Consider the following 21,631-nt stretch of genomic DNA (forward strand, 5'->3'; position numbering starts at 1 on the left):
AAAGAAAAGGCCTCCTGCTCCAATAATCTGTCTTAGAAGGTTCTGCTTTTTGGTAGCCTTTACTGACCGATTGAAAATAATTTCCTGTGTTTCAGGAATACTTAAGAAATTTGAAGAAGAAGAACTGGATGATGTTTTAAGAAAAAGATTAAAGGATTCGAGTGAAATCCCTGGTGCTCTATGGCATATTTATGCTGGAAAAGATGTTGACAAGATAAGGGAATTTCTTCAAAAGGTATAACTGAGAGGTCAAAACATCCCACTCCTGCCTTGAGTGTCAACTATCTGTTAATTTACCTTTTTGGCATTCTGCAATATAAGATCAGTTAAATACTTTTTTAAGTTGTTGGTTTGTTTGTTTGTTTTTGTTTTTGTTTTTGTTTTGTTTTGTTTTGTTTTTGAGACAGGGTCTCTCTCTGTATGGCCCTGGCTGTCCTGGAACTCACTCTGTAGACCAGGCTGGCCTCGAACTCAGAAATCCACCTGCCTCTGCCTCCCAAGTGCTGGGATTAAAGGCATGCGCCACCGCTGCCCAGCTTTTTAAGTCTTTTAATATTTTGTTCACTTCAAAGGCTCTTTATGTGGAATCAGAACAATGGCTCGGTCGTTAAGATCACTGGTGCCTTTTTAGAGGACCTAGACATGTTCCTAGCACCTGCATGGCAGCTCACACCCATCTATAACTCCAGTGCCAAGGGCCCTGAAACCCTCTTCTGGCCTCTTAGAGCAACAGGCACAGATGTGGTGCACAAACATGCATGTAGGCAAAACACTCAAACACATAAAGTATAAAATGAGTAAATAGTTTCTTAGAGCTGCTGTCTCTTAGTTTTAAAGCCATTGTGGTTTTCTCATCATCTTGATTTAAATAATGTTTCTGGGATCTATATAAAGAATCCTTACAAGTTACCACCTTGTACCAAAATCCCTAAAAGGGTTTTATCCTAAAGTATAATAATTGTGCTTCTTAAATCCAGCTTTTCATTAACTATTAATAGTTTCTTGAAATGGAGTTTTGATGGGTCAGGTCGCTGTGTATACAAGCGTTACTTATTTTTGTATGCACCGTAAGGCCTTAAGAAATCCATAGGTTTGGCTTTGGGAGAAAAGGAGGCAAAAGGTTTTCTATCATCTGTCTGATAAGGAAGTGACTATGAGAATGCCCACGACAGCACAAGAGCTTCTCAGGAGGGAAGTGCTACCTCAGTGTCCTGTGGCTTTCTAAATAACTGCAAAATGCTTTGAGACACATTTCCATTCTGTAGCTCTGACTGGCCTAGAACCCACTCTGTAGAACAAGTAGGCCTCTAACTCAGAGACATCCAGCTGCCTCTGCCTCTAGAGTGCTGGGATAAAACTTATAAACCACCGCACCTTACTTTCTTAGAAGTCAGAACAGTCATTAACTTTTTTGTTTGCTCTGAGATTTATTTTCATTTTTATGTGTATAGATGTTTTGCCAGCTTTCTTATCTGTGCCCCCTGTGCAGACAATGCCTGAAGACACCAGAGGAGAGCATTACAGATGTTGTGAACTGCTATTGCTACTGACAATCAAGCCCTGGTCCTCTGCAAGAGTAGTCATTGCTCTTAACCACTGGGCCATCTCTCCAGTCCCTAGCCATTGTTTTATAAGAGTATGAGAGCAAAAGCCCAATACATGTAATTAAGATTTTCCCAGTTCCTTAAGTTGGTGTGCACAATTTTATTTTAACCTATATCAGATTTCAAAAGAACAAGGCCTTGAAGTTCTGCCAGAGCACGATCCAATCCGGGACCAAAGCTGGTATGTGAACAGAAAGCTCCGCCAGAGACTGCTGGAGGAACATGGGGTGAGAGCCTGCACTCTGATTCAGTTCCTTGGGGATGCCATTGTTTTGCCAGCAGGAACACTTCATCAGGTACTTATTTATGTGATTGCAACGTCCCTGTACTGAAAAGAACTGGTTTTGGGGGAAAATTACTCTGTGTATAGGTAAAAATCAAAGAAAATGTTACATAGGAAAATGCACATCACCATCGCATTTCCATTAGAATGGTATTTATAGTATTTGAAACCTAAAGCAGTTAAACACTTTGAGAGCTAAAGCCTTTGACTTAAGCTAGATGGCCAGTTTACACATTCTCTCCACTTCACTGTAAAGAAGCCGGCCACTGCACATGCTCACCAACTCTACAAAGAGCACACAGAGCGGCTAGGCTTTGAATCTGGGAACATCTCGCTTCTCCATGGCATGCTGGTATAATTCTAACATATCTAATGAACGATAGAATTTATATAGCTATCTGCCCACAGAATTTAAAATCTACATTAATACATAGCATGGCAGCTATGGCCACCTGTAACCCTCTTGTTAGGGAGGCTGAAACAGGAGGATCACACATTCCAGGCTCACCTGGGCTACATAGCATGGCTTTTGGAATAATCAAAGAAGTAAGAAACAAATGCAATCTTTGCATCGGTGGGTAGACATGCCGGTACTGGGAAGAATGGCCTAGAATCCTAGCTGACGGTGGGTAAGAAAGTAGGCAAGGAAAACCTGATACCCTCTCCCCAGAAGAAAATACAGTTTGACCTGGTGTGCTTCCTACAACTTGTCCCCACCATCAATAGTGAGAGGCATCTCATCTGCTAGGATGTGTTTATTAAGGAAAGTTTCTTTATTACTGTTGTCACTGTGTTGCAAGTATAGCAGTGACAAATACTCCTTAGTTTTGATAGTGGTTGCTTTTTTAAAAGATAGTCAGATTCATCATTCTTGGATCTTAAATATCATTTGTGAAACTAAAATATCAACACATTAATATGGCTTGAATGTCTTAGAAAGTGCATTGGTTGGCTGTTTCTCATGGATTCGTGATCATTCAGGGATGTTAATCACTGTCATTCATGTCAAGTTGAGATTCAGCGCTCAACTCTTTGTTATTGTTTGTATTATTTGTGCTGCCTCATCAGAAAGTGGCTAACTTGTACATAAATGTAAATGACTTCAAGAAAACTGCCTGTGGTAGAAGAAGTGTATCAGACAACTTTGATACTAGAGAAAAGACTTACTTGGAGGTTCCTGTTTACATGTCTAGCTTGTTAAGTATGGGGTCATGTGAGCCAAGCTGGCCTCCTGTCACCCTTCCAAGTACTGGGTTGTTTGAAAGAGTCTTGCTCTGCAGACCAGGCTCTCTGAACACAATGGGTTTGCCGACTCTGGCTCCGCGTGCTGAGCTTACAGTGCGTGCCAACGAACCTCACTTCAGGGCTGAGCTTCCAAAGGTCATTCCATTGCGGCCAGTCTTCATTACGGCCTGGCTTTGTAATGATACATGCGTGTTTATGTGCATAGGTGTTAAGCAACTGAGTACAGGAACTAGAGTTATAGGTGGCTGTGAGCTACTGCTAGGCATGCTGGGAACTAAACTCAGGTCCTCTGGAAGAGCAGCAAGTGCTCTTAACTGTTGAGCTTTCTTTCCAGCTCCCCCCCACACACACACCCCTCCCCACCCCTTTAGGGACATGGTTTCATGTTGGCTAACTTGCAGCTTACTGTGTCACTAAGTATGACCTAGAACTTGTAGTACTTTTGGCTCCACCTTTTACTTTTCCAAGATTGTCTTTTTGTCGCATTTATATCAGCTGAGATGTTCACATCTCACTAGGATGAGCACTCTGGAAGCGGAAGGCAGACTGTCAAGTTCCAAGCTTGCGTTGACTCCAGCCAGACGCTCTTTCAATAAGTGGTAGTAGTAATGGAATCGAGCAATGTGTTATTTTTAAAAAACGATTTTGTTGTTCTTGTTTCTTTGTTTTAAATTGTGGCTATGTGAGTGCAGGCGCCTGCATCCTGTTCTCTTGGAGCTTTGTTTATAGATTTACTGGCTTACAGTACAGCAGCCGCTTCGGCATGGGAGCTAGGAGCTTAATTCACAGTCGTACCTGTTCTTAACCACTGAGCCACCTTTCTTACCCACAATAAATACTCATTAACTCTGACTTTTCTTTACAGTGAGCTTTAGCATCATCAGTAGTGTTTAGAACTGTGGTCTGTTTTGTTGCTAGTGAGCTGTGGCAGCGGGGGTGGGTGGGGAGTTGGGGCTCTCTAACTACAATATGTTTGGTTGTTTTTAGTTCAGACAATAAATAAATAGAAATATTTACATGTAGGCTACTATGCCAACATGGTCTTTCATTGGCTAGTGGGATTTGTCCAGTCAAGTGATAAATGTACAACTAGCTTTTAAGAAGCTCCCAACTGTCCTCTAAAATGATTGTACCTTTCCCCACATGTGTGTTTTATTTTCTCTGCTTCCTCGATAGCCCATGCCACTTTGAGATTTATTTTTCAGACTGTGGTTGGGGTGTGAAGGAAAGGACAAGGAAGGGGCTGGCTTCAGATGTGCAGTAGTCTGATGACTGCTCCTTTCTAGAAGGCTTAGTCGCACACAGGTGCCAGACCCACCCCTAGTATTTCTGAGTTGGAAGTCTGGCTGGGGAGAAGCATGAGCCCTCACATTCTGATAGTCAATCCTGATGTTACTACCTGGGGACTACACTTTAATAGATGCTCAGAATAAACCATGTGACACTGCACTGCTGGGACCAGCACTGCTAGGACGGCAGTAGCATGGCGTTCTGGCCTTTGAGCCGTGACTGGTGAGAAAGACAGTGGCATTGGACAGTGCGGGACAATTTGCATATTTGTCTTACCAACTACAAGTCTGATGGCCACCACCTCGTCCCAGTTAGATTGCAGCTTGTGCTTTTACCCTGGCAGCATGTGAAATCACATGTGTCCCTGGACGGTCCCTGGCCCTTGATCTCTCGTGGTTACTTGCCCTCTGCTGTAGTGTTCTGAATGGCTTTTAAAGCTGAGACCAGAGCTGGGGCTGGAAGAGCACTAGTGGAGGCTACGTAGCTCAGGCCGCCCCTCCCTCCCCCACTCCACAACAGGGAAAGAAACAGAACGGAAAAGAACAGAAAGAGAAAATCTTTATTGATAAGTTTGCCCTAAGTTTCTAGACTGGTTTAGCATTGTGCCTTGATATTTTTAAGAGTTGCAAATTAATCTGCAGAAGAAATTGTCCAGAAGAAATGCATGGCAAAACCTTCTCACATAATATTTTCACAGACAACCAAATACTGTATCATGATAATGAAGAACCCCTTTTTAAAAGATGACATTCAGACTATAAACATGAAAGGCTTTGTTTTCCTCCCTCCCTCATCTTTATAATCCCAGCCAGGATAATTGACGACTGGATGGCTAGAAAGAGGGCGTAAGTGGAATGGAAGTCAGTGCTGTTCTGCTCTAACGCTCAGGCGCTCAGCGGAAGACATCAGATAGTGGCTCTTCAGAGACATACACTGGCTTGTAAGCAGGAAGAGAAGTTGGCAATCTGAAACACATTTTAAAGCAGCCATAAATTTCCAGTGGTGACACACCTCTCCCAGCTCTGGGCGGTGACACAAAGTTCAGAAGAGCCAGGAGGCATTTTTTTAAAAGAAAGTCTCTTAAGAAAATGTCTGTCAGCACACAGCTAACCACTGGAAAAAAAAAATGGGACATTTCCTTCCTGACCACACCCAGCAAGAAATACAGCCTTCTCAGACTCTGCAAAGGGATGAGAAGGACAGCTGCAGCCCTCGGTAACCCAGGACCTGACACTCGAGGCACGGGAAGATGCTTACCAGAGCTCACATAATAATATGCAGATGCCAAGCCCTCAGCTTAGAGTGCATGTGCACAGAAGCAAAAGGACGGCCGATCCCAGGAAAGAGTGCATTGACAGAACATCCCCCGACCTCAGACTTAAAGAGGAAACCACAAGGATGGTGGATGAAGAGAACGAAAAGAACAAGGCATTGAACAAAGGATTTAAGTGAAAGCTACAACTGATTTTAGGTCAAGCTAGAGCTAAACATACCAAAGGTAACATGCTAAGACTCCTGAAGGATTCACTCTCCCCACAGCATGCCCAGATAAGACATAGGAGACAGGGCATTGGAGACTATGTAGCTGGTATGAGAGAGTTCGTGTAGCACTGTAAAGCATCTGTTAGACAAGACATCACAGGAGTTGGCCTCCTGTTGACTTGCCATTTATTGGCTGATTTGTCTTGGGACAGGAGCTGAGCATCTCATCCATAGTCTACTGTTGTGAATAGAGCATCTGTTCTACAGACATAAGGAGGACCAGGGAGCCATGTGAGGCTCCCACTGTTACTCTCCAGAGGAAGCAGCATCCCAATGAGCCCAGAACAGAGCGCTTGCTTTATGATGCCACCAGCCTGTCACTAGAGGCCCAGTGCTTGAGTTAAGCAACCCTGCAGACGTCAGCAGCTGCTCAGGTGGTCACATGTCCAGAGGAGGAGTTGTAGCCCCTCTGGAGTCCCATCCCGTCATCAGTTAGACTCTGCCACAGTCTCCATTTCCCACTTCCTCCTCTCTGCCTCATCTCACTCTTCCCAATTACATTTGTTTTGCAAACTTCAAAACTAGACTAAATGGAAGTGCTTAGTTTTTCAGTTGTTCCTTCTTTCCCAGGAATTTTTATGGCATTTTAAAACATCATTTGAAGACAACCTAAAGACAATTTAAAAATCTCATATTAGATCCACTTGGGCCTTCCTCTGCTATACAAAGCATTAAGAGAAAGCAGTTCTTAGGAACAAGGATGCACAGAAGGTGTAACTGCTGAACAAATGGCATAGTGCTGACTGACTCTTGAAGAAACCTTTGTAGTCAACAACATGATTTTGAAAAACAGACTAAAGTCACCTGAGACCAGAGGGTCTCTTTAATTGGCTAATTTGAAACAAAGGCACAAATAAAAATTCTAGAACTGTTCTGAAACTCCTGTATGACCAGTAGATTATGTGGAACTAACGTTCTGCCCCCAGTGCCAAGCAAATAAACTAAATTGCATTTCCTTTCTTTTGAGTTAATATTGCCATGACCAACAAGCAAATAGCAACAGCACAGACCAAGTGCTCCTTGCAGCATCCCTTAGTGTTTTCAAGTAACACATTTTTAATACTCCACCTACACAATATTGATAAATTAGGATCTTATTAGCCTCTCCAAAGGATTCCTGGAAAAGTCATTTGTTTTTATCATTTAAAAATACTTCATTTACAAAGTCACTTCACATGAAGCTTTTTGGTGACATAACTTTCTCATTAAAGTGTGGTCTTAAGCTCTGAAATCCATTTGTTCTGAGAAAACTCTCTGGCAGAATTGTCCTTTGTATTTATTCATTTTAGACAGCTTGGCTTTTCTTTGCTTCCACTGTGACCATCTGTTCTAAAATTTACATTTCCCCTTTTTCCCTTTTTGAATAGGTACAGAATTTTCACAGCTGCATCCAGGTGACGGAAGACTTTGTCTCTCCAGAGCATCTTGTACAGTCGTTCCACCTAACACAGGAGCTGAGGCTTTTGAAGGAAGAAATCAATTACGATGATAAGCTGCAGGTAAGGAGTGCTAGGAGGAGATCTAAGATTGGCTTGGTTTTTGGCTTTGTTACTGTTTTGGGGGAACTGGGGTTGCTTATTTGTCTGGATTTTATACTCAGAAAATAGGATGTATGAACTCCAGCTTAGGCAGCTGTTCCTGTTGTCTCAGCATACTAAGACAACCACAGTCAACAGAGCCTGGGCTACTGAACTCAGTGACGGGGGTGCACATCCTGGTTCTCGGTGCTTGAGCTTTTATGTTTCCTGTTTTAAGTTTGTTCCTCGGTTCCCTTATCACTTTGCTCTTTAAACAGGCATGTAGTACATTGCATACCCTGCAGTCCCCACACTCAGGAGGCTGCTGCCAGAGGATTGCTGTTGAATTTGAGGGTCACTTGGGCTACAGTGAAGTTGTGTGTATTGTATAAAATGTTGTTTTTACTCTAGCAGCAGCTCAGTGATTGCAAATGTCTCTTTTAGGTTAAGAATATCTTGTATCATGCAGTCAAGGAAATGGTGAGAGCTTTGAAGATGCATGAAGATGAAGTAGAGGATATGGAAGACACCTAAGTATGGCTGGAACGGGGATGTCGCTTGAGTGACACTAGGTCTGACCTAAGCTCCATTAAACCATCAGTGCCAAGAAATTCTCTTTGTAGTAATTACTTGCTACTGACACCATACCAGTATAGCATTATGTCACAGCCCCTGTGATTCAATGCTAGCTATAAACCAAGCTAAATTTAAAAGCAGCACTATAAAGCTGTTCCTGTATCATAGTGTATATGATGTTTGTGAAGATGCCAGATTTAAAATGATGTATTTATTTTTGGTAAAAAAAAAAAAAAAATCTATGCTATATTGTTGATCAAGTGTAAATGTGCAGTTGTACAGTTTAATAGAATAACTGATATTTTTCACTACATTGAGACAGTTACTGTGAGACTAGAACGCACCAGCTGTTGCCTGCGTTTGGGAAATTGCTGGATTGCACAGCAGTCATGTCATAATCAGAAAATTACTGCCAAATAATTGTAAAATGTGTAAAATACAAAGTACATAAAGTAGATACTAAACTCAGACACTTCAATATTTTGTTGAAGCTATTGACTGTACAATGAAACATTTTCAAAAGGTGTAATTTATTTAAAATTGTCTCATTTTGGTAAAATTTATGTGAAGTTTTAAAGCTAAATATTAAACTTAATATGCTATGTAAATATATACATATATACATTTAAGGATGTATTTTTTTAAAACATTGGCTTGCTTTTGTTAAAGTGCAAGTGTTACAAATGGCTTTGTACATTACAGTTGAAAAGGGGTTTTACATTTTCCATTAAAAGACTTTATCAAGAAGCTGGATGTTACAGTTCTCCCTCTCTGGTTTGACACTCCTGGGAATAGGTGGAGCTTGCAGCCCCAGGCTGTGACTAGGAACCCTGCCTCTTACTGTGTGGCCCTGCCAATTTGTTCAGTTTCAGTAGCCGATCACTGTCCCCACCTGGCTAGCCTTTGCCACGAGAGTATGCAGTTCTGCACGGACACCTACTGCTGTTGAGGAGGAGTAACCCAAGTCAGTCACCTTGCACTTTATGGATCTCTTAGCTTCACTGCTGGGCCACGCTTTTTACCCCAGGCAAGCCTCAGCCAGGAGTCTGAGCACCTCACTTCACATTAGTAACTGCCTGGCACAAGACCCAGTGAGGTGGAGGTTAAGCACTTGCCAGGAGAGAAGTCTGCTGAAGACCTCAGCAGCCTTCACCATGTAGTCCTGGCTCTCCTGAAGCTTGTTGTGTACTTCATCAGGCTGGTCTCAAACTCACAGATGCACCTGCCTCTGCCTCTGTCTCCTTAGCGCTAGGATTAAAGGCATGCGCCACCAGACCTGGTCTCATTAAATTTCGATAGGAAATTAGTTTAAAGCCATGGTATTAGTTCTGGGTATTTCTACTTTCTGATCTCGGAGAAGTACAATCCTTGTGGTATTTTCTCCCAAAAAGCTTTTGCTTCTGGCTGTACCTGAGGCTCCTTTTAACTGTCCTACAAAAAAGGATTTGAGTACAGCAGAAGCCAGGCAGAACGTTAAGCCGGGCTACAATGGCTTTCTGAGCAAACTGCTTCTCCTAGCCAAAATTCAAGAGGTGGGCATAGTCCATGCTAGTGACCTGATGCTTCTTAACCCTGGGCAGCATTCACATCCCCAAAGACATTTGTAGACTTGGGAAGGCTGGGGAGTCAGCATTTTGGGTTCCCTTCTGTCTACCGGAGCGAGATTTTTGTTGGGCATGTTAAGTGCATGTGGGTGGAGGTCAGAGCACAAGCTGGAGTCTGCTCTCAAGAGCTGACAACTTTTTTTTTTTCTTCCCCTGAGACATATTAGGCATTTTATTTTACTGACTGATCAGTAACCTTCAAGAATCTTCCTGTTTCTACCTCCCCAGCACTGAGATTAGAGACATGCACCGCCACTCGCCCAGCAACACGACCAACAGAACCAGCTCCTGGGGCAACACTTAGCGTATCTTAGCTTTGATTGCCCTGGAGTCCCTCCTATGAAAATGTCTTCCCGTGTCCGTTTCCCAAGTGTCTTAGGTTTTCCTTTGCTGTAAAGAGACGTCGTCACAACTATGCCAACTCTTCTTACAAAGGAAACTTTTAATTGGGGGCTAGCTTAGAGTTTCAGTCCATCATCATCATCATCAGGGTGGGACGTATGACAGCATGTGGGCAGTCATGGTGCCAAAGGAGCTGAGAGTTCTACATCTAGATCTGCCAGAGAGCAGGAAGTGCTCGGGCTTGAGCTTCCGAGACCTCAGAGCTCAACCCCAGGAGCACGCCTTCAACAAAGCCATACCACACCCAATAGTGTCGTTTCTTACCGCCCTATGAGGGCCATTTGTATTCAAACCACCATACCATGTAAAGTGATCTAGAAGCCGAAGATCCTGGCTCTGCAGTTAAAAAATGCCTGCTCTTTAATTATGAAAGCAGGTTCAGATCATCCCCAGCGCCATGTGGGGGATCCCTACAAATAAGTGCCTCCTAGGGAGGAAAGACAAGACCACGGGAGCTGTTCCCCAGGGGTTCAAAGGTACTGCTCTTCCAGAGAATCCAAGGATCCACAGAGGTGGCTCCCAACCACCTGTACTGTTAACTCCAAGCGATCTTCCACTCTCTTTTGGACTTTTATGTATACATACCTGCACTCAGGTACATACAAACACACACACACACAAAGAAATCTTAAAATATGTTCTATGTTCAGGTGTTAGCCCTGCCTCAAAAAGAATATGAGTAAATCCAGTGTCCTTGTCTCCGCAACCAATCGAAAACATGCACATGTGCACACACCCTCGCCACACAAATAACCTGTAAAAGATAAATGAACTATATAGAATAGTTTGAGAAACATCAAGGTCAGGAGGCTTTTATGAAAGCAGGCCTATAGTACATTTGGAAGTTATGGCCCTTAGACCTCCATATGGATTATTTTTCAACAAGTACAGGTGTGTAGGTCTAAGTCCACTTTCGCTGCCATGCATTCTTGGGATCGCAGCGTCCTTTCACATCCGTACACTTGGCTCATGAAATACAGGCCTAAGTAAAGATGAGTGACTGAGGGGAAGACACTCTTAAAGAATTTACTTGATGAGTACGTAGTTTGCAGTGACCGATGCTTCTGGATGCCAGGCCCGCTCTGTAGGAGGAAAGGAATGCAAGGCAGGCCACCATACTTAAGTTATTCAATCTACTCTTCACTGTGCGTGGGGGTTATAGCAGGCCTGATAGGATACAAAGCTGTGTGTGTTGCTCATCTTGTCTAAGACCCAGATGTTGACTCATGATTACACAATTAGATGCTAGTATTCCTTGAAGCCACCCAAGTAAGTAGTCTTTAGTGACATAGATTCTTTTTTTTTTTTTAAAGATTTATTTATTATTATACATGAGTATACTGTAGCTGACTTCAGACACACCAGAAGAGGGAGTCAGAGCTCATGACGGGTGGTTGTGAGCCACCATGTGGTTGCTGGGATTTGAACTCACAACCTTCGGAAGAGCAGTAGGTGCTCTTACCCGCTGAGCCATCTCGCCAGCCCCAACATACATTCTTAAAGTCCAGACTAGCCCGGGGCTGGAGAGATGGCTCAGTGGTTAAGTGCACACCGACTGCTCTTCCAGAGGTCCTGAGTTCAATTCCCAGCAACCACATGGAGGCTCACAGCCCTCTATAATGGGATCTGATGCCCCCTTCTGGTGTGTCTGAAGACAGCTACAGTGGATTCATATAAATAAAGATAAATAATTTTAAAAGTCCAGAGTAGCCTTAAACTTCCCTGTGCTAGGCTGACCCTGAACTTGACATTTTTCTGCCTCTGTGGCTCTGGAGTGAATGGTGAGGTTGCAGCCTTACACTACCTTACTAAATTTATGTGGTGCTAGGGACGGAGCCCAGGGCATATTGGGTTCCATACTGAACACGTACCCTACCAACATGATCCCAAGCCTTTACATGATGTAAACAAAACGAGTATGTTAGCTGTTGAGTCACTAGTGTGTAGAAATTTGAATTTCCAGTCTCGGCTAAGGTTTTCACAGCTGACTTCAGCTGTGGCCTCCGTTGGTCTGACTCTGGGTGACGGGGCACTTGCCTAACATGCACAAGACCTTGGGGTTTGACTCCACCCCCAAAAGTAACCAGCAGTCATTCACAAGCCTTCCCTGGATACAGCCAAGGCTAGAGGTTTGGGATGTGTGTGTTTTGTCTAGCAAGAGCTCAGTCCTGGAGCAAATGGAGGTAGGTGTGGGTGTGTGGGTGGTGCCTTCCTTCATGCGGTGTATGTGCATGTGACACGTACACAGGAACTGTAGGCTGACCTAACTCTGGAAGTCAGAGGACAAGCTGTGGGAGTTCTCTCTTCTCCCTATGAGTACCAGGGACCAACCTAGGGTCATCACGTCTGGTGGCAAACACCCATGGAACCATCTTCTTGCCCCTGGACCTTATATTTAAATGAAAGAATGAACACACACACACACACACAACACCCCTCTACCTGATTCCCCCAGGCACCTTGAGATTCAAATGAAGCAGTAATTCCAGATTAGTGGCCAGAGATGACATAGCACTGGTACTCTTCCAGAAGATCTGGGGGTTCAATTTCCAGTACCCACATAGTTACCTTTTGTAGTTCCTATGGATTGGGCACTTCTGAACTCCATGGACACCAGGCACACAAGTGGTACACAGACATACATGCATGCAAAATACCCATATACTTGGTGGGCAAGCCTACAGTTCCTCACTGTGCTTACACATTTCTTTTTGTTGGTTTTGGTTTTGGTTTTTCGACACAGGGTTTCTCTGTGTAGCCCTGGCTGTCCTGGAACTCACTCTGTAGACCAGGCTGGCCTCGAACTCAGAAATCCGCCTGCCTCTGCTTCCCAAGTGCTGGGATTAAAGGCGTGTGCCACCACTGCCCGGCTTACACATTTCTTTATAAAACTTATTACCCCTATCTTTTGTGTGTGTAGTCAGAGGACAATGGTCCCGATTGCTTGGTTCTCTACCATGTGGGTGCTGGGAGGCAACACATTTGTTCCGCCTTTACCCACTGAGCCGTAACATCTCCCCTCATTTCTTTCTTTAACTTTTAAAAATGGGTTTTCTTGTCTGTTCTACACTAGGTAAGCAGGACTCGGGGTAGTCGGTGGCATACAAGGCCTTGAGTCCCACCCACACTGCCAAGGAGGCCTCACTCAGTAAGACCCCTTTCATACTGGACGATGGAAAACTGGCTTTTGATTCTGTCCACCAGATGGCACTATTGGTCAGCAGTGGCTTGCTTCTAAGGGGAAGACTGGAAAGACAAACTCTGCCTACTGTCTACTTCCCACCAATTAAGATGACAGGCACTATGACAGACTACACAAGACAGAGGTCCCCTTTCATTTCTAACCAACACTTCTCAACCCCTTGGGGGTCCAATGACTCCACAGGGGTCACCTATCACCCTGCACATCAGGTATTTACATTACAATTTCTAACAGTAGCAAAATTACAGTCATGAAGTAGCAACAGATGATTTTATGGTTGGGGTTCAGCACAACATGAGCAACCATATGTTTTTAAAGATGTATTTATTTATTATTTGTTTATTATAATTAAATACACTGTAGCTGTCTTCAGACACCCCAGAAGAGGACATCAGATCTCATTATGGATGGTTGTAAGCCACCATGTGGTTGCTGGGATTTGAACTGAGGACCCGAGGAAGAGTAATCAGTGCTCTTAACTGCTGAGCCATCTCTCCAGCCCCCATGAGCAACCATACTAAAGGGTCCGCAGCATTAGGAAAGATGAGAACCACTCATCTGGAATGACTCAATAACCCACACTGTGCCTCGCCCAACCTAGTAGCATTCAACTTAACTATCAAAATATACACTGTTAGTAGCGCTTCACAAAAAGCCACCATCAGTCTGTACTGATCTGGATGTATAAGCATGAACCTGAGTAAAAGGCCAGGCATGACGGTACAGGCCTGTAATCCCAGCACTAAGGAAGGCAGAGAGAGAGGGCCCTAGGTCTTAGGGTTAGCTGATCTGATAAGTCCCCAGCTTAAGTCAGAGGCTTGATCTCAAAAGGTGGAGAGAACCTGAGGAAGACCCCTGATGTTGGCTTCTACATGCACAGGACATGCTCACACATACTTTATGCTTTCTATTAGGAACAATCATTTCTTTCCCCAGACATCTGAGTGAACCAACCAACAGGTTTTCCTCTCTATTCATGACCTTACTTCTGACAAGAAATGTTCGTGAGTTCTCCACTGACATCATTTTCCGGTCGAGGCTGGTTAATCAGATTCCATTCAATCTGACAGTTACCTGTAATGTCGTGTTGGATCCCACAGGTGAGTGTCCATCTGGGACCAAAGCACGAGGACCAGGTTTGACTTCTGCCTGCCAACTGGAGGTTGGTCCTTCTGCACAGAGTTTGGATTACTTTGCTAGATAGAATCCATCCGCTGAATGAAACCCATTTTTATAGAAATGAAGCTCAGGAGGTCCTGAGGGATGCAGGAGTGGCATAGCTCTAACACACTGAGCTGAGCATGGTGACACAGCACACAGACTCAACACAGAACCAGGCTACGCAAGAACACTAAACAGCGTGTACAAGAGCTTCAACAGCAGACAGACAGAAAGGGGTCTAAGGAAACGGCAAGCCACGAAGGCATGGGAAGAAGAGAAGGGAGCAGACGGTGGAAGTACTCACGGCTCATATGGAACAAAGCTCGCCCTTCCTCACCCCAACCTAAAGAACTCACTGGCAGTGGTGGCACATGCCTTTAATCCCAGCACTTGGGAGGCAGAGGCAGGCGGATTTCTGAGTTCGAGGCCAGCCTGGTCTACACAGAGAAACCCTGTCTTGAAAACAAAACAAAACAAAACAAAAAAAGAACTCACTGAAACAAGTCTGAGACCAGCATGGACTGTTTGGGGAAGAAAGGGCAGGAACACAGGGAGAAGCCACTAAGTACCCTGTCAACCACCAGTCATATTCAACAAAGGTATGAAACACAATTATTTTATTGATTTCTTACAATCAGATACTGCTAACTAGCATTACTTTCACACATGCATCATTCAGAACAAAGGAGAGTTCCTCAGTATTTTCAAATGATGCATCGTATAACACAAAGTTAGAACTTAAAATGCACCCTGATTAATTATGTAAACTGGTAATTTTTTTTTAAAAAGCATAACTAATAATTTGGTTCCTTTCTTCATAAAATGGAAATTTAAATATTTCTCCTGATAGTCTTGAGGTTATCATTATGTTACGAGTAGTGCAAACGTGGCACATACAGTTCCATCTGGAAGCGTGTATCTTACACACCGTATCTCAAACAAACAAAATGTGCATAAAATGCATACAGTCAACGCATGATAGAAAGCATGTTCCAAATACAAGTGAGCCTCTCAGGCCACCATATTTAGCTTTTGCATTATCATTTATGGCATTATAGATTAATTACACATGACATACTTTTATACATTTAACCCTGAAGATAAGAAAAATAACTGTTTGAAAAATTATTCCAGGTAGCCATTTGGTTTGTATCATAAGAAAGCGACCCTCCAAGAGTTCAGTGTCTGCCAAGTCGGAATCATGAGCTTAGTCGTGAAGAAGGTGAGTGATGTTTCACAGTGACTTTCCCAGGTCCTGGCACCGCCTCTTCTCCCACAGCATACCAGACGAAGGGGCATCTCTGGCATTCCCCGAGCCGTGGAATTCTTTCCCTTTGTATTCTTTTCTGGATTAACTGTGTCAGCAGCCTCTCCAATGGCCCTCCATTTTAATCATTCATGAATCCTTTCAGAATGTCCTCCGAGAGCTCCATTAGAGGAAGCTCTGGAGATGGGAAATCCAGAGGAGGAAGGTTGGGAATTGGAATGTCCTTGGCTTTCCCCGTGTTAGCTGCAAACTTCTGCCAGGTTGAAGAGGCAGCAGCAGTTTCCGAGTGTGGAGGTAAGCCCCACAGCTCCGACTTCTCTACAAAGTCTGCATCCACGTCCAGTTCCTTCTCCGTCGTGCCTTTCAGGAGTCTGGCCTTTTCAGCCTTTAGCTGTTTATTTTCTTTCCTTAATCTTTCATTCTCAGCCACTAGGAACTCCACATGCCTCTTCAAATCAGCTATTTTGGTTGCCTGCTCCTCTATAATCGTTTTATCATCTTTTGGGGCTTTGCTTCCAATACAGGGCTCCGATGGCTCATTCTTTTGCTGAAGTAAAAATAGCAATGTGTCTGGATCCCTGTCAAAGACCCCCTGCACCTCGGGGAGGCGCTTCTCTGTGGAAGGGATGTATGTCTGAGAAAGAAGAGGACTCTGGCCTTCCGCATCCTCAGAGGGTCTGTGAGATGCCTGCAGGTGGGGGGCTCCATCCCGGTCTGTGCTCTGTTGCGCTTTCAACCGCTCCTCTCGCTTTGCTCTCTTCCACCTCTCCTGGATGAGGAGAAGCTGTTTCATGTGGCTGTCCCTTTGCAGTTCCAGTGATAAGTGAGCCTGTGATACAGAAGAAAAGGTCAGTGTTCAGAACTTAACATCAGAAAGCTCAGGGGCTCATGTGTCTGAACACTTGTTGGAGTGGTTGTGGAATCTGTAGGTGTGGCCTATGTAAGTGGCCTGCCTGGGGTAGGCCTTTAGGGTCACAACCAGTTCTCTCATCTCCAGAGATTAAGAAGCCACGCCACAAGCTATCACTGTGGGCTGAGCCCAGGCGCGATGCCTGCCCTCCCATGATGGATTATATCCCCCTCATCTGTGATCTTTCAATCCACAGGGTATTTGGAAAACCTGATGCACACCTATATGACAGCCATTACAAGTTCTCTACTGTCAGTCGTAGCTTCAAAGTCCCCTTGGTTCAGGCTGCCCATGCTCCAGCATATAAGAACTATGTCCTTGGTTCAGGCTGCCCATGCTCAGCCTGTAGGAATTATATCCTTGGTTCAGTCGCCACCCCCTTTCCTCCTGTCCTCATATGATGAAGAAAAACATCTGCACAACTAGGGATGGAGCCATGGGACACACTTATGAGCACGTACAGAGACCCAAGCTTGACCCCAGGCACTGAAAAAATGAAAACCTAGCTTTGGACACAGTTGTTTAAAAATCTTTAATTTTATGTGTAGACATGGAGGTTAGAAGATGCAGTCCATCTCCTGGAACTTGAGACAGGCTGCTGTGAGCACAGGACCTGAGCCTGGGAACCCTGACTACGAGTTCCCGGCAGAAGAATGAAGAAAGGGCAGACATGTGTCCAGAAAAACTGATGGAGCCACACCTACCCCCACTGCAACCTGGAATGTCAGCGTTTACTATGCACAGCAGGAAGGGGCCCTAGTCTCTGGAGGGCGAAGGGCCATCTCAAGCTGTAAACAACCAGGAGGACAAAGCACAGTAGCTAGTTTTTACACTCATCCCTGGACCAGAGGAAAAGGCTTGGCCAATTCTGAGCCTGACCCATTTGGGAAAGGTTTTGCCAACTTCCCATGGGTCTGAAATCTTGGTCTTTGTCAAGGCTGTGCCCAAGTAAATAGCATGCAGTCACTCACGCTGGGCTGCCTCTGCTAACGACAAACTACCTGGTGGGAGCGGGAAGCAGACCCTTGTCTGTACTTTTAACTGCTCCAACACCTCTCCAAGCCCCTGGTGAATGTATTTAAGAGTTAGGCGCAGGCCTTCCTTTCCCAAGCCATAAAATAATACAAAGTCATCCACAAACAGATCTCTCAAAGTCCACGAGTCTTCTAAGTATTCAAAAGACAAATAGGAGATTGGTCAGATTCAAATTGCCTTTGACTAAGCAAAGTGTAGTCCCTCTAGTTCCCCTGCGCCATTCCTGCTTCCTCAATGTGAACCAGTGTCAAAAGCCAGTGAGCGTTAGAAAAGGTCCCAATGGGCTCTAAAGAAAAGCTCTGGCTACCTGACACCGGTAAGTAGTGACAGGAAACAGGAGAGCAGTCTGGAGTGCCAATGACAGCTCAGATAGTTTTAATGTCCTTCCTAAAAGACATCTGCGTATTTCTCAGTCTCATAATTCAATCTCCACAAGAAAACAATGCTTTGAAAAGAAGGTTTTATTTTCAGCCAGGCGTAGTAGCACATAATCCCAGTACTAGGGAGGCTGGGTCTGTGGATCTCGGAGTCCAAGGTTAGCCCGCTGTACATAGTGTACTCCAGGCCAGCAAGGACTATATAGGGTGCCCATGATTGTTTTTTAAATCACAGAGCAGGAGGGTGTATGTGAGTGCGGCGCCTATGAAGCTGGCATTAGATGCCCTGCACTGAAGGTGCGGTGAGCTGCGCATAAACACTTGGAAGAGTACCTGGGTGGTCTTAACTACTGAGTCAGTTCTCCAGCCCCCCAAGACACTTCTGCAAACACTATGAGCATGCCTCACCTGCTCAGACTGTGTCAGCTTCATGGCTTCAGAGAGATATGCTAGTTAAAAAAAAAAGAAGGCAGAAAATTAATATATGATTATCATAATTTTCTAATTTATAGGTATGTAATAGAAATGTTTACTCTTTACAATACAGAGAACTGGTCTTCTAAGCAACTGTACTAAAAAGGCAAATTTGAAAACAGTATTAACTTCTCCCAAAAGGATATAATATCACTGGTACAGAAATATTCCCTAACCCATCTTAATAACTGGAGGCTTTAAAGCCTTTAAAGGTGGGGGCTGGGGACCACACCATGGCACGAGTCTGGACCTAACAATGCAGAACAAAAAGATTTGAAGACTTTATGACTAAGGAACTAAAGATTTAATTAAAATAAACTGTTTATAGAGAACCAAATTAAGTAAGAATTTATTGAGGCTCCACGCTCAACAAAAATATCAAGATATACTGATGACTGTGTTCATATGAGTGTCTGCACATCACTGTGGTCTCCTATGGGGACTGTTTTTCTCAACGGTTTCTGTGCTTAAGTGTCCTAAGCCAGACACTGTGGCACATGTGGACACCAGCACGTGGGAGGCTGACTCAGGAGGATCAAAATTTCAAACCCAGCACACACTAGACTATCTAAACAAAAAGCTGTTAGAATATGATAATGTATACTGTGCAGTAAAATACAGACAAACTTTAATCTTGACCAAATTCTGGGTGATTTAAGCTTTTGAATTTAAACAGGCAATGCTGAAACCTTCACATTTTCTCTTTGGGCTAAGCTGACAGTTTGGATGTATCTTTGTTCAAAAAAGAACAAAGGTCTCAGGCAATGAAGAGTATTGGCTGTTCATCCAGAGAACTCTGGCTCAATTCCCAGCGCCCACATGGTGCCTTACAACCTTAACTCCAACCTCGGGGGATCCTTGCCCTCTTCTGGCCTCCTTGGGCACCAAACATAAACACTGTGCACAGATACATAAATACAAGCAAACAAAACACCCATAAGATGAATAAATAAAAACCCTTTTAAAAATATCACAATGTAGCCCAGGCTGCCTTCAAACTTAAAGGTATGGACTCAGCTCCTGAGTGCCCGCTTACAGGGTTGGGATAGACCAACTTGATGGATCTTGATGTCCATGAACACTCCATGGCACATGTGTGGAGGTCAGAGGACAACTTGTGGGAATCAATTCTCTCCTTCCACCGTGCGTGTTCTGGGGTTAAAGTCAAGTCGTCCGGCTTGGTGGTAAACACCTTACTTGCTCGTGCTGTCTTTCCTTTGTCAAAGTTGGTTTCTAGAGCTATCAAGAGGGCACAGCAGCTAAGACACCTGCATCTGACCCTGACAATTATCCTCTAATTTGCACACACGCCTGTCTCCCTCACCCTAGTGTACATAATAAAGTCAATAAGAAAGTTGATTTTCCTCCGATTTCTGCCAGCCATGGAAACTTAACCCAGAAAACTAGAACCATTGTTATGACCCTAGCTAACTGTTCGGAAGTGGTAAGCACTGGTCTATAAAAACTGCAAGATGTAGAGAAGGAAGGCAGCTTAAAAAGATGTTATGTGAGCCGGGCAGTGGTGGCGCACACCTTTAATCCCAGCACTTGGGAGGCAGAGGCAGGCGGATTTCTGAGTTCGAGGCCAGCCTGGTCTACAGAGTGAGTTCCAGGACAGCCAGGGCTACACAGAGAAACCCTGTCTTGAAAAATTAATTAATTAATCAATTAATTAATTTCACAACTTGAAATGTTCTGTCTGCCAGGTTCTACCAAGCCTGAGATTCAAAGTAGATGCTCCTTCTCCAGAACTGTGTCATCTTTGCCAAGCTTGTACACTTCCCTTCATCTTTCCTGGCTAGGCCTGTATCCCAGCAGTAGCAGAGCACTGGGTAGAATGTGGCATGAGGTTTGCCAGCAGACAAACAAAAGGGAAAACAACAAAATGCAGGACACACTGTGTGTGGGACTTCTTGTGACAGCCCTTCTTCCTGTCTACATGCATTTGTCTTCCCAGAACTGCAGTTTGCTTTAAACCACCTGTCTTAGCACTCAGAATAGCTTTCACAAAACCTAGTTGAAACCAACTGGAAATGCGACCTCGGCAGAGCACTGAACCTAAATTTAACATGGCAGGATACCTACAATAATCCAAAAGTGCAAAGAATTCAGCAAGGACCACACCACCACTTTAGAGATTACCACAATAAAGTCTTAAAACGAAGGCAAAAAAGGAAGAAAGAAAGAAAAAAAGGAAGGGAAAGGAGGAAGGGAGGGAGAAAGAAAGGGAGAATGAATGAACGAACGTATTTTAAAAGAAAAGAGCGGCTAGAGAGATGGCCCTGCGTTAAGAGCACTAAGGCTCTTCACTTTGGCTTCCAGCCCCCAGGTAGGCTTATTCCTCTGATTCCAGGGACTGCAATGTCCTCTTGCCTTCAGTGTCACCTGCACAGATGTGCTGCACGTAAACTTAAGCAATCATGCATGTACACATAAATATAAAATAAATAAATATTTAAAAAATTTTAAAACATTGAGTGCATGGTCAGGGTCTCCTTCACAAAATCACATTTGATAATCTAATGCTGAAGTTTATGAAAGTACTATCTCAAAAAAAGCCACCTTTTCTTTTTATAAATTTTTTTAGATGACATATTTTGATCATATTCTTTTCCTTCCCAACTCCTTCAAGATCCTTTCCATCTCCCTACCCACCCAACTTCATGTTCTCTCTCTCTCTCTCTCTCAAAAAAAAAAATCAAAACAAAAACCAAGGCAAAAATAATAATAATAGTAGTAATAATAATAACAACAACAACAACAACAACAAGCCGGGCAGTGGTGGCGCACACCTTTAATCCCAGCACTTGGGAGGCAGAAGCAGGTGGATTTCTGAGGCCAGCCTGGTCTACAGAGTGAGTTCCAGGACAGCCAGGGCTACACAGAGAAACCCTGTCTCAAGAAAAACAAATAAGAACTCCACCAGCCCAGTGACTCCGGTTCCTTCCGGTCTGTCTAGGTTAGTGTTCTGAGCAGACCTTGGGCACAAGCTCTGCAGCCAGTCCCACAACCCACAGAGAAAGCCACACTCCTAAGTGATTTAACAAGCCCAGGATCCCAAAATCCCAGAATTGCAGGATCACAGAGTCAGCTTGATTCTGAGGAGTTCTGACACAACCAGGATCACAGGAAGGACAGGTTC

At 44.1% G+C, this 21,631-nt stretch overlaps 2 protein-coding genes across 15 annotated transcripts in view; one reads left to right on the forward strand and one right to left on the reverse strand.

Moving 5' to 3' along the window:
- Jmjd1c (jumonji domain containing 1C) overlaps nucleotides 1-8,804 on the forward strand; it is a 166,639-nt gene extending 157,835 nt beyond the window's left edge. For all 12 annotated transcript variants that reach the window (XM_031348636.1, XM_031348641.1, XM_031348632.1 and 9 more), the window contains 4 exons: nucleotides 96-235; nucleotides 1,724-1,900; nucleotides 7,332-7,463; nucleotides 7,926-8,804. In XM_031348636.1, coding sequence (XP_031204496.1) covers nucleotides 96-235; nucleotides 1,724-1,900; nucleotides 7,332-7,463; nucleotides 7,926-8,015 — 539 coding nt within the window. In that variant the 3' untranslated portion in view covers nucleotides 8,016-8,804. The remainder of the gene's footprint in view (nucleotides 1-95; nucleotides 236-1,723; nucleotides 1,901-7,331; nucleotides 7,464-7,925) is intronic.
- A 6,222-nt stretch (nucleotides 8,805-15,026) lies between these two features.
- Nrbf2 (nuclear receptor binding factor 2) overlaps nucleotides 15,027-21,631 on the reverse strand; it is a 20,657-nt gene continuing 14,052 nt past the window's right edge. For all 3 annotated transcript variants that reach the window (XM_031347939.1, XM_031347938.1, XM_031347937.1), the window contains 2 exons: nucleotides 18,424-18,464; nucleotides 15,027-16,522 (listed from right to left, as the gene is read on the reverse strand). In XM_031347939.1, the coding sequence (XP_031203799.1) occupies nucleotides 15,815-16,522; nucleotides 18,424-18,464 (749 nt within the window). In that variant the 3' untranslated portion in view covers nucleotides 15,027-15,814. The remainder of the gene's footprint in view (nucleotides 16,523-18,423; nucleotides 18,465-21,631) is intronic.

The sequence above is a fragment of the Mastomys coucha genome, unplaced genomic scaffold (genome assembly GCF_008632895.1).
Source record: "Mastomys coucha isolate ucsf_1 unplaced genomic scaffold, UCSF_Mcou_1 pScaffold3, whole genome shotgun sequence".
NCBI lineage: Eukaryota > Metazoa > Chordata > Mammalia > Rodentia > Muridae > Mastomys > Mastomys coucha.